The sequence below is a fragment of the Budorcas taxicolor genome, chromosome 7, assembly GCF_023091745.1.
Source record: "Budorcas taxicolor isolate Tak-1 chromosome 7, Takin1.1, whole genome shotgun sequence".
NCBI lineage: Eukaryota > Metazoa > Chordata > Mammalia > Artiodactyla > Bovidae > Budorcas > Budorcas taxicolor.
In genome coordinates this window covers 49014035-49027689 of record NC_068916.1, presented here as the reverse complement: position 1 = coordinate 49027689, position 13655 = coordinate 49014035, and the positions used below count along the sequence as shown (strand labels likewise).

The 13655-nt window shown below is 36.1% G+C and overlaps 1 protein-coding gene and 1 non-coding gene across 2 annotated transcripts in view; one reads left to right on the top strand and one right to left on the bottom strand.

Moving 5' to 3' along the window:
* FAM13B (family with sequence similarity 13 member B) overlaps positions 1–13655 on the top strand; it is a 63359-nt gene that overhangs the window by 20642 nt on the left and 29062 nt on the right. Inside the window, exons 8-9 of the mRNA XM_052642949.1 lie at positions 12701–12742; positions 13480–13635. Coding sequence (XP_052498909.1) covers positions 12701–12742; positions 13480–13635 — 198 coding nt within the window. The remainder of the gene's footprint in view (positions 1–12700; positions 12743–13479; positions 13636–13655) is intronic.
* On the bottom strand, positions 13090–13162 carry TRNAG-UCC (transfer RNA glycine (anticodon UCC)). The gene has a single exon. It is a non-coding gene; the product is annotated as a tRNA-Gly (tRNA).

Below are 13655 nucleotides of genomic sequence, written 5' to 3'. Positions count from 1 at the left end.
TGTTGATTGGGTCCTTGTCAGTAGTGACCTCATGTTGCAGCCTGCTTCCGTTTAGACTGCAGCTCTGATTGCTCAGCAATTTTTGTAAGCCCATCACCATCGTTTATGGTATTTGAAGTCGCTTTACGTGATGTTTTTGTTAGGAGATGCCACAGTGTTCAGAATGGCTTGCAAGGCTCTGTTACACAGGTAAAGTGATCTTTTATCAGATTTAATTGAAACAGAGCTTCAATACTTTTATTGAAGTATTATTTGTAATATTAAATATTTACAGTTGGGAAATTAAAATAGTAGTTCCCTATGATAATTGTATTTGATTACAAAAATTAATAATTGGAATAAATGGCTGCAAGATTGATTTTATATTCTCAAGAAGGCTCTGTGTTTCTAGGCAGATTTTAAAATAGAGTTCACAGCAGAAGGGAGAAAAAGGTCAGAGAATCACTACAGTCTTCAGCGTTACACTTAGTTGTAGCCTGAAATAACATGTGACCCTTGTGATTTATTGTTTGTCCTTTTTGACTGCTATTCCTTGTCTGGTGGTTTAGTGAAAAGAGATTTTTAAGTGGTCTTTATGGCATCTGTCTATAGTACCTGAGTAACTTGACCTTGAATTTGTCAGCATTTATTCTTTGTATATCTTTATTAATCAGAATTCACCTACTTAACATTATTTTGCTTCTGCTGCAGATGCATAGCCATATTGATAAATCTTTTTTTTTTTAGCCATAGGTTTGTATTAGCTTTGGTTTGTACATAAGTGCTTTATTCCCCACAGAATGTGGCAAAAATATGAAAATAAAGACTAATTAAATTCTTCAAAATATGAAAACTAAGTCAGTCTTTTGCCCTTCAGGAATTTTGATAACAGTTTTACAGTCAACTTTGTAGCCTCAATCTGACTCATTCAGTACAAAATCTATGTATTTGATTTGTTTACTGTAGCTTTTTGGCGTAGGGGGAAGATTCCTATTGAAAATAGCTATTTATTTGATTGTTCTAGCCTGTTCTTCAGGGCCAAAAAATCTTTACTTTCATTCTAATAATCTGGCTTGCTGATGAATATTTTTACATATATTTTAATTCCAATAGCATTTTTAAAAAGGATAGGCAACTGAAAGATCAGATCCTCTGACTACCCTCCAAATTTAAGACCATTAGAACTTTTCTTCTGTTTGACTTCTTTGGATAGGTAGAAAATATGATTAAAGTTTAATCTTTTGGGAGCCTAGATAGCTCTTGGCCAGTGTTTCTCATATTTATTAGTATGGGTAAGAATCATCACTGATGCTTCTTAAAAATGTGAACTCTGAGATCCTACCTCAGGTTTGGAGAGGAAGTGAGGAATCTTCTTTCTTAAAGCTTTCTTTTTTTTTTAACTGAGAAAGAAATCAAACTTACAGAAATGGGTGTAAAACAAATGTATATGTAAAAAGCAAGTATTCAAATATTCTAGAGTTGGAAAAAAACACTGAGAGCACCCCAATAGCTCTCACAATCCTGATCGCCTTACTTTTATGGCAATCACTTTTTTATATATTTTGGAGCTTCATGAAAATTATATCTTGCTATATATGTTTTCTTGATTCAGCCTCTTCACTGAACATTTTATGAGAGATTTCTGTATGTGGTCACATGGCACTGTGGTTTATTCATTTCATTACTGTAAAGTATTCTATTATATGATTACACCACAGTGATTCAGTTTACTGTTGCTGGGCAATTAGATTATTTTTATTTTGACAATAGTGAGTAACATGCTATGTACATTGTTGTACACATCTTCTGGTACTCACATGCATGCACATTCACTGTCTTTAAATTTGAGTAACTATTGCTGAATTGTTTTTCATGGTGCTTCTCCAGTTCACATTCTCATTAACAGTGTGTGAACATTCCCATTTCTTCACATTGAGTATTTCATTGTCATTTTAATAAGATTAATCCCCTTTTCATATTTGTGAGGTGCCTGGTCACGTCTGTTTCCTATTTTTTATTGGGTTTTCTTTCTTACTGAAAAAGGAGCCCTTTTTAGGAGCCCTTAAAAAATAAGTGTTGTATTTTTCTCATTGTGTTATACCTTTTCCTTCTCATATTGTGCCTTCTGATGAATAATTCCCAACTACAATTGTAGATAAAAAATTCTGGCAGAATTCTGTTCTTTATTTTATGGCTAAGTAGGATTCCATTATATATATGTGTGTGTATGTATGTATACATGTACCACATCTTCTTTATCCATTCTTTTCCCTTTGTAGTGAATGGTTTCTGTGCCCTATTTAAGAAGTCTCTTCCTAGCTATATACTCCTGTCTTGTAGAAGTTGTATCTGTCACCTTCCTTGTTTAGGTCTGAAATCTTCCTGGGATTGATCTGTCTGCAGTGTGTGACAGACGCCACGTCACGTTTGTCATAGACACCAAATTGTTGCAGTACTCATTTCTGAAAAGACTGTGTTTTCCCTTCTTTCTGTAGTGGCACCTTTGTTCTAAATCAGGCATGGGTCTGTTTCTATTCCATATGTCTGTTCTTGTGCCAGTACTATACTACCTTATTTACTTTGGTTTTGTGGTTATTTGAAGTCTAGAATAGGGTCCAAATCTCCAATAAAATAACATTGTCACTTCAGGAGAGTCTGATATAAGAGGTCCATGGATTATATCCCTGTTTAAGGGGTAGTAAGAAAGCTTCCATATTCTAGTTTAATCTTTTATTAGTGTATGTGTATAATTATAAATAATTATAATTATAAAAGCCTTTATTAAATATAAGCATTTTGATACATGATTGCACACATAATTTATGTACTTTCTCATGTTTCCAAATTTTATGAACATTAGTAGTTTAAAAATGATACATTGACTTTGTGTAGCCTATTCCATTTTATATATTTATTTGCTGACATTTCTTAAAAATGCAAATATAGTAAAATTTTAAGAAGTTTTTTTATTGACATACAGTTGATTTATAATATGGTGTTTCAAGTGTACAGCAAAGTGATTCAGTTATATGTATATATATTTTTGTCCAGATTTTTTCCTGGTTATTACAAGATATTGAATATAGTTTTCTGTGCTATACAGTAAATCCTTGTTGTCTGTTTTATATGTAGGGTTGTGTATCTGTTAATCCCATACTCCTAATTTATCCCTCCGTTCTCCCCCTCTCCCCTTTCATAACCATAAGTTTGTGTTCTGTCTGTGAGTCTGTTTTTATTTTATATATATATTCTTTTGTGTTATATTTTATATTCCACATATAAGTGTTATCATAATAATATTTGTCTTTGTCAGTATGACTTATTTCACTTAGCATAATGCCCTCCTAATCTATCCATGTGCTGCAAATGACAAAATTCTGTTCTTTTTTTATGGCTAAGTAGGATTCCATTATATATATGTGTGTATGTATGTATACATGTATCACATCTTCTTTAGCCATTCATCTGTTCATGAACCTTTAGGTTTCTTCCATATCTTGGCAGTTGTAGATAATGCTATTATGAATATTGGGGTTCGTGTATCTTTTCAGATTAGTGGGTTTTTTTTTTTTTTTGGATATGTACCCAGGAGTGGAGTTGCTGGGTCATATGGTAGTTCTGACTTTTAGTTTTTTTGGAAGCCTCCATACTGTTTTCCATAGTGGCTGTACCAATTTACATTCCCACCAGCAGTGTGCTGTTGTTGCTTAATCACTTAGTTGTGTCCAACTCTTTTGCGTTCTCATAGACTGTATCCTGCCAGGCTCCTCTGTCTTTGGGATTTCCCAGGCAGGAATATTCCAGTGGGTTGCCATTTCCTTCTTCAGAGGGTCTTCCCAACACAGGAATCGAACCCACATCTCCTGCATTGACAGGCAGATTCTTTACTGCTGAGCCACCAGGGAAGCCCTAATAGTATACTTGGGTTCCTTTTTCTCTACATCCTCACCAACATTTGTTAATTTGTATTCTTGTTATGTAAATTATTTTTTAGTGAAGGATAATTAATTTGTATTCTTTTTGATGATAGCCATACTGACAGGTATGAGGTTTCTCTTTGTGGTTTTGATTTGCATTTCCCTGATGATTAGTGATATTTTATTTAGTGATTATTTATCTTTTATTTGATTCTTTGTGAAGTGTCTGTTGTGCACATATCCACTAGTATTCCACTGATAACCTGACTTAATAAAAAAGAGGAAGAAAATCTTTCTGGGAGGATGAGTAGATAGCTAACAATGGTAAATTTGGAAAAATACAGGAATGTAAGCCCTATGATAAATTAAAACATGGCACAATGCTTTAGTAACAGATTGATGGAGTAAGTAGTTGAGAATTAGAACTTTTTGAGAATTTGTTGTAAGATAAAGAAGGAGCTTTCACAAATTAAATGAGAAATCACAAATTAAATGGCAACAAGAATGATGTTAGATTTATAAGTTTTCTTTACATCAACATACATCAACATGTCAGTGGATAACAGGTATTAAAAGTAAAATGAATGTTTCTAAATAGGTCAAAAATTTACTAAACTTAGAGACTGCTCATCTTACTGAGGAAAATATACCAGATTTAACTTTTATAATGAAACAGCAACTCATAATCAATGAAAAATCAACACATCATTGTAGTGGAATATCAGAAAAGTATCTGATATCCTAGTTGACATTTAAACACTCTTTGGGGAAAGCTTGATTTCCCCCCTTTTTTTTTTGTTGCAAAAGTCACTAACTTTCAGCTCATCTGAAACTGCTAGGAAGAAACTGATGGATACACTGTTCTTTGTGCACATATATGTGATTCCTGCCCCCCAGCCCAGCTTTTCCTGATTTCAGAAATGAAAATGATGAAATTATTTCATTTAAATATTTAAAAAACCAGGTACTTTACTTGAGGGTATCAGCATGAAAGCATTTTGCTAAAAATAATTCATTCATGAATAATAGATTCAAGGGATTAGATCTGATAGACAGAGTGCCTAAAGAATAATGGATGAAGGTTCGTGACACTGTACAGGAGGCAGAGACCAAAACCATCCCCAAGAAAAAGAAATGCAAAAAGGCAAAAAGTTGTCTGAGGAAGCCTTACAATTAGCTGAGAAAAGAAAAGTGAAAGGGAAAGGAGAAAAGGGAAGATATACCCATCTGAATGCAGAGTTCCAAAGAATATCAAGGAGAGATAAGAAAGTCTTCCTATAAGTGACCAATGCAAAGAAATAGAGGAAAACAATAGAATGGGAAAGAGTAGAAATCTCTTCAAGAAAATTAGAGATACCAAGGGAACATTTCATGCAAAGATGGGCTCGATAAAGGACAGAAATGGTATGGACCTAACAGAAGCAGAAGACATTAAGAGGTGGCAAGAATACACAGAAGAACTATATAAAAAAGATCTTCATGACCCAAATAACCATGATGGTGTGATCACTCACCTAGAGCCAGACATCCTGGAATGTGAAGTCAAGTGGGCCTTAGGAAGCATCACTACAAACAAAGCTAGTGGAGGTGAAGGAATTCTGGTTGAGCTATTTCAAATCCTAAAAGATGATTCTTTGAAAGTGCTGCACTCAATATGGCAGCAAATTTGGAAAAGTCAGCAGTGGCCGCAGGACTGGAAAGGGTCAGTTTTCGTTCCAATCCAAAAGAAAGGCAATGCCAAAGAATGTTCAAACTACAACACAGTTGCACTCATCTCACATGCTAGTAAAGTAATGCTCAAAATTCTCCAAGCCAGGCTTCGACAATACGTGAACCAAGAGCTTCGAGATGTTCAAGCTGGATTTAAAAAAGGCAGAGGAACCAGAGATCAAATTGCCAACATCTACTGGATCATTGAAAGAGCAAGAGAGTTCCAGAAAAGCATTTACTTCTGTTTTATTGACTACGTGAAAGCCTTTGACGGTATAGATCACAGCAAACAGGAAAATTCTGAAAGAGATGAGAATACCAGTCCACCTTACCTGCCTTCTGAGAAATCTGTATGCAGGTCAAGAAGCAATAGTTAGAACTGGACATGGAACAGTGGGCTGGTTCAAAATTGGAAAAGGAGTACGTCAGGGCTGTACAATGTCACTGTTCATATTTAATTTATATGCAGACAGAGTACATCATGTGAAATGCTGGGCTGGAAGAAGCATAATCTGGAAACAAGATTGCCAGGAGAAGTAAGAATAACCTCAGATATGCAGGTGACACCGCCCTTATGGCAGAAAGTGAAGAGGAACTGAAGAGCCTCTTGATGAAAGTGAAAGAGGAGAGTGAAAAAGCTGGCTTAAAACTGAACATTAAAAAAACGAAGATCATGGCATCTGATCCCATCACTTCATGGCAAATTGATGTGGAAACAGTGAGAGACTTTAATTTTTTGGGCTTCAGAATCACTGCAGATGGTGACTGCAGCCATAAAATTAAAAGACACTTGCTCCTTGGAAGAAGACCTATGACAAACCTAGGCAGCATATTAAAAAGCAGAGATATTACTTTGCCAACAAAGGTCTGTCTAGTCAAAGCTATGGTTTTTCTAGTAATCATGTACTAGAAATGTAATATGAGAGTTGTACCATAAAGAAGGCTGAGCACCGAAGAATTGATTCTTTTGAACTGTGATGTTGGAGAAAACTCTTGAGAGTCCCTTGGACTTCAGGGAGATCCAACCAATCAGTGCTAAAGGGGAGCAATCCTGAATATTCATTGGAAGGACTGATGCTGAAACTCCAGTACTTTGGCCACCTAATGTGAAGTCTCAATAGAAAAGACCCTGATGCTGGGCAAGATTGAAGGCAGGAGGAGGGGACGACAGAGGATGAGGTGGTTGGATGGCATCACTCGCTCGATGGACATGAGTTTGAACAGGGTCCGGGAGATGGCGAAGAACAGGAAAGCCTGATGTGCTGTAGTCCAAGGGGTCACAAAGAGTCAGACATGGCTGATCAACTGAACTGAACTGAATTCATTCATGAAAAGTAGCATAATATTGGCAGTTAAAAAAAACCTTTTTTTAAACTAGAGAGGTTATGTGTGCCAAACCAGGATGGTTAGTGTTGTCTGATAAAGCATTTGTGCTATTTGCTACTGATGTGTTTAAAGGAAACATGAAGATTATTGGATGAATGGTAAGTGGTGTTCATTTCGTTTCCTACAGACATTCCTGATAATATTAACCTGATAGACCTTCTTTCTTCCTCATGTTGGTTAGAGTTTGTGTTGGCACATTTTACAGAGTATTTTCATAAAACTCATTTAAATTTACTTTTAAAAATGATTCTTTTCATTAAGGAATCACATGCATACAGAAAAGTTTGCAAATCATAAGGTCATTGAATTACCAGAATGAACTCAACTTGTATAATCATAGCATGGGTTCTTGCTTGTGTCCCTTCTCAAGTGCTACCAATCTCTCTCTTCTCTCACAGTAGCCACTATCTATCTTTGATTATTGTACATTAGTTTTTTTTCCTCTTATTGACTTTTTTCTTTAGAAAATTGACTTTACTGAGATGTATTTTTCACACAATAAAATGTATTCATTTTATAAGTCCTGATAGTCACTCAGTCATGTCTGACTCTTTGTGATCCCGTGAACTGTAGCTCACCAGACTCCTCTGTCCGTGGAATTCTCCAGGCAAGAAGTAGCCATTCCCTTCACGAGAGGAGATTGGATCTTGAATCTTCTCGACCCAGGGATCAAGCCCGAATCTTTTGCTTTGTAGGCAGATTCTTTACCATATGTGTCATTGATGTATCTATTAACAACCATAGCATTCAAGATAGAGACTGTTTCTGTCTCTTCCCTTGCTTCTTTATAATGGCTCTCCCCTGCTCCCTGCAATTTCTGGCCCCAGGCAAGATCTGCATTCTATCACTGATCTGCATTCTGTCACTGCATAGATGAATTTTGCCTGTTTTAGAATTTCAGACAAATGGAATCTCATAGAGTAGGTACTCTTGTGGCTGCCTCTTTTTGCTTTGTATAATGTTTTTTGAGATTCATGTTAATGCATGTGTCAGTCATTCAAGACTAGAATTGAAAAAAATTCTAAGTATATTCCATTGTAGGGATATTCCACACTTTGTTTATGCATTTACCTATAGGTTGTTTATGCAGTCAACCTATAATGGGACTGATGACTATTTTTGGCTCTTTTGAATAAAGCTGCTATGCTTGTAGAAGTCTTTGTGTGGACTTAAACTTTCATTTATTTTGAGTAAATACCCAAAAGTACAATTGCTGGATCACATAGTAGGTGGTTTTTTGTTTTTTTTAGTTAATTAATTAATTTTAATTGGAGGCTAATTACTTTACAATATTATAGTGGTTTTTGCCAAACATTGACATGAATCAGCCAGCCACAGGCGCGCAAGTGTTCCCCATCCAGAACCTCCCTCCCACCTCCCTCCCCATCCCATCCCCCAGGGTCATCCAAGTGTACCAGCCTTGAGCACCCTGTCTCATGCATTGAACCTGGACTGGCGATCCACCTCACAATATGATAATATACACGTTTCAATGCTACCCTCTCAAATGATCCCACCCTGGCCTCCTCCCACAGAGTCCAAAAGACTGTTCTTTTTTCTTTTTAAGGTAGAAAATCTTTTTTTTTTTAAATTAAATTTATTTATTTTAATTGGAGATTAATTACTTTACAATATTGTATTGGTTTGCCATACATCAACATGAATCAGCCATGGGTATACACGTGCTCCCCATCCTGAACCCCCATCCCACCTCCCTCCCCGTACCATCCCTCTGGGTCATCCCAGTGCACCAGCCCCAAGCATCCTGTATCCTGCATTGAACCTGGACTGGTCATTCGTTTCTTATGTGATATTATACATATTTCAATGCCATTCTCCCAAATTATCCCACCCTCTCCCTCTCTCTCAGAGTCCAAAAGACTGTTCTATACATCTGTGTCTCTTTTGCTGGCTCGCATACAGGGTTATCGTTACCATCTTTCTAAATTCCATATATATACATTAGTATACTGTATTGGTGCTTTTCTTTCTGGCTTACTTCACTCTGTATAGTAGGCTCCAGTTTCATCCACCTCATTAGAACATGAATTCTTTTTAATGGCTGAGTAATACTCCATTGTGTATATGTACCACAGCTTTCTTATCCATTCATCTGCTGATGGACATCTAGGTTGCTTCCATGTCCTGGCTATTTTAAACAGCACTGCGATGAACATTGGGGTACACGTGTCTCTTTCAATTCTGGTTTCCTCAGTGTGTATGCCCAGCAGTGTGATTGCTTGGTCATAAGGCAGTTCTATTTCCAGTTTTTAAGGAATCTCCACACTCTTCTCCATAGTGGCTATACTAGTTTGCATTCCCACCAACGGTATAAGAGGGTTCCCTTTTCTTCACACCCTCTCCAGCATTTATTGCTTGTAGACTTTTGGATCGCAGCCATTCTGACTGGTGTGAAATGGTACCTCATTGTGGTTTTGATTTGCATTTCTCTGATAACGAGTGATGTTGAGCATCTTTTCATGTGTTTGTTAGCCATGTGTATGTCTTCTTTGGAGAAATGTCTATTTAGTTCTTTGGCCCATTTTTTGATTGGATCATTTATTTTTCTGGAATTGAGCTGCACGAGCTGCTTGTATATTTTTGAGATTAATTCTTTGTCCGTTGCTTCCTTTGCTATTATTTTCTCCCATTCAGAAGGCTGTCTTTTCACCTTGCTTATAGTTTCCTTTGTTGTGCAAAAGCTTTTCAGTTTAATTAGATCCCATTTGTTTATTTTTGGTTTTATTTCCATTACTCTGGGAGGTGGGTCATAGAAGATCCTGCTGTGATTTATGTCGGAGAGTGTTTTGCTTATGTTTTCCTCTAGGAGTTTTATAGTTTTTGGTCTTACATTTTGATCTTTAATCCATTTTAAGTTTATTTTTGTGTATGGTGTAAGAAAGAGTTCTAGTTTCATTCTTTTACAAGTGGTTGACCAGTTTTCCCAGCACCACTTGTTAGAGAGATTGTCTTTTCCCCATTGTATATTCTTGCCTCTTTTGTCAAAGATAAGGTGTCTGTAGGTGCGTGGATTTTTCTCTGGGCTTTCTGTTTTGTTCCATTGATCTGTATTTCTGTCTTTGTGCCAGTACCATACTGTCTTGATTACTGTAGCTTTGTAGTATAGTTTGGTTGTATAGGCATAGTATAGTATGTACATAAACTATATATGTATAGAATAGGCAGGTTGATTCCTCCAGTTCCATTCTTCTTTCTCAAGATTGCTTTGGCTATTCGAGGTTTTTTGTATTTCCATACAAATTGTGAAATTATTTGTCTAGTTCTGTGAAAAATACCATTGGTAGCTTGATAGCGATTGCATTGAATCTATAGATTGCTTTGGGTAGTACACTCATTTTCACTATATTGATTCTTCTGATCCATGAACATGGTATATTTCTCCATTTATTTGTGTCCTTTTTGATTTCTTTCATCAGTGTTTTATAGTTTTCTATATATAGGTCTTTTGTTTAGGTAGGTTTATTCCTAAATATTTTATTCTTTTCATTGCAATGGTGAATGGAATTGTTTCCTTAATTTCTCTTTCTGTTTTCTCATTGTTAGTGTATAGGAATGCAAGGGATTTCTGTGTGTTAATTTTATATCCTGCAACTTTACTATATTCATTGATTAGCTCTAGTAATTTTCTGGTAGAGTCTTTAGGGTTTTCTATGTAAAGGATCATGTCATCTGCAAACAGTGAGAGTTTTAGTTCTTCTTTTCCAGTCTAGATTCCTTTTATTTCTTTTTCTTCTCTGATTTCTGTGGCTAAAACTTCCAAAACTATGTTGAGTAGTAGTGGTGAGATTGGGCACCCTTGTCTTGTTCCTGACTTTAGGGGAAATGCTTTCAGTTTTTCACCTTTGAGGATAATGTTTGCTGTGGGTTTATCATATATGGCTTCTAGTATGTTGAGGTATGTTCCTTCTATTCCTGCTTTCTGGAGGGTTTTTATCATAAATGGATGTTGAATTTTGTCAAAGGCTTTCTCTGCATCTGTTGAGATAATGATACGGTTTTTATCTTTCAATTTGTTAATGTGGTGTATCACATTGATCAGTTTGCAGATATTAAAGAATTCTTGCATCCCTGGGGTAAAGCCCACTTGGTCATGATGAATGATCTTTTTAATATGTTGTTGGATTCTGTTTGCTAGAATTTTGTGAAGGATTTTTGCATCTGTGTTCATCAGTGATATTGGCTTGTAGTTTTCTTTTTTTTGTAGCATCTTTGTCTGGTGTTGGTATTAGGTTGATGGTGGCCTCATAGAATGAGTTTGGAAGTTTACCTTCCTCTGCCATTTTCTGGAAGAGTTTGAGTAGGATAGGTGTTAGCTCTTCTTTAAATTTTTGGTAGAATGCAGCTGTGAAGCTCTCTGGTCTTGGGCTTTTGTTTGCTGGAAGATTCCTGATTACAGTTTTGATTTCTGTGCTTGTGATGGGTTTGTTAAGATTTTCTATTTCTTCCTGGTTCAGTTTTGGAAAGTTATACTTTTCTAAGAATTGTCCATTTCTTCCAGGTTGTCCATTTTATTGGCATATAGTTGCTGATACTAGTCTCTTATGATCCTTTGTATTTCTGTGTTGTCTGTTGTGATTTCTCCGTTTTCATTCTAATTTTGTTGATTTGATTCTTCTTCCTTTTTTTCTTGATGAGTCTGTCTAATGGTTTGTTTATTTATCTTCTCAAAGAACCAGCTTTGAGCTTTGTTGATTTTTACTATGGTCTCCTTTGTTTCTTTTTCATTTATTCCTGCTCTAATTTTTATGATTTCTTCCCTTCTACTAACCATGGGGTTCTTCATTTCTTCCTTTTCTAGTTGCTTTAGGTGTAGAGTTAGGTTATTTATTTGACTTTTCTCTTGTTTCTTGAGGTAAGCTTGTATTGCTATGAACCTTCCCCTTAGCACTGCTTTTACTGAGTCCCGTAGGTTGGGTTATTGTGTACATAGTAGGTTTTATAAGAAAGCTGCCCAACTGGCTTCCGGGGTGGATGGAACATTTTACATTCCCATCAGCATTATGTGAATGTTCTATTTGCTTCACATCCTTACCTACACTTTAATTTTCAGTATTTTAGTAGTATATATATATATCATTGTGAGTTTTAAGTTGTATGTTTGATAGCTGTGGTAAAAATGAGTCTATTATCTATGTTTTTATAGGTATCAGTAGATACTGTGGTATAAAATTTGCTAAGGAAGATCTCTTACCAGCACAGTGAATGATGTGGCCTGAATTTCTGTTTCTAATTTGCCTTTTCATTTTGTAGCTTGAGAATATCCTCTGAGCAGTAGTTTGTACTGTTACTTTTGGCATGGAGCACAGGCCAGCATTGAGGCCTCCACACTGTCCTAGGTGGATACTTTTGTTTAGCCCAGAAGTCAGTTTTTTTTTCCCTTCAGGCTTAGAATTGGTTAGTGTTCTTCCAGGTAAGCACCAGATGAAGTAGTTGCATGCCTCTCCCCTCCCTCCCCCCCCGCCCCCCAACACAGATGAACCAACACACACAGACGATAAGTATTTTAAGGGTCTTCTGTGAAAAAGAGTTTCTTTGGAAAATTAGAAAAATAAAACTTAGTGCACGCTTTCCTGGGTGTATCAAGGTAGTGTAAATGTGGAGGTTTTTTTTTTTTTTTTTTTTTTTACCACATTTTGTATTCATTTAGCATTGAAAATTTTACAGCTAATTTTTTTCTTTGATTACAGTGCCCATACATCACCCATCAGCATCTTACCAGCCTCTGCAGAGTAAGTAGTATACTTATAGAAAACAGCTAAAAAAGCTTTTACAAATATTAATAAGCTATAGAAATTAAAAGCATGTATTTATTGTAAATACTTTAGAGGAGAGATTGTACGTAATGTAGTGAAACTGGTTAGTATTTTATGTACTTTAGTCAGAAGAAATGAAGAAGGAATGCATTGCACTGATATACAAAGATGAGCTTTTTTCAGATGATTTTTTTTAATCTTCTGAAATGACTGAACAACGCCAATAGAGCTTTTTTTTAGCAAAGGTTCCGTGCCCCACCCGCTTCCCCCCAAATGGCTGCTTTATTTATGTTGGCTGTGGTGCATGGCATGTGGAATCTTAGTTCTCCAACCAGGGATTGAACCTGTGCCCCCTGCAGTGGAAATGCAGAGTCCTAACCACTGGACCACTGGGGAATTCCCTGAGAAGTCTTTTTAAATGGCTTTATATGTCGTAGGGAGGAATGAATTACTGGGACAAGTGATCATTCCTGCATCAGTGGTAATATTGACATGATTGATTTGTGTAATGTCTATTTGGGCAAATTTCACTTTAAAATTTAAGCAATTATCATGTATTCCTTTTCTGTATTTCTTTTTCCACTCTAGCCTATTCATTTGAATACCACTGTATATTTTTTTTAACTGGTTGTACATTTTAAAGTTTGTGTTTATATGACCAAATAATCTAGTTAGGGTGACTGCTTCTCACTAAAATGTGTTCTGTTTTATAGCATTTTAGAAAGAACAATTAGAGCAGCTGTGGAACAGCACCTTTTTGATCTGCAGAGCAGCATAGATCATGATCTTAAGAACTTACAGCAGCAAAGTCTCGTGTGTAATAATGAAGCAGGAAGTGTTAATCGTGATGGGGAAGGATCTAATAACCAGTAAGAAACTTTTCAAACAT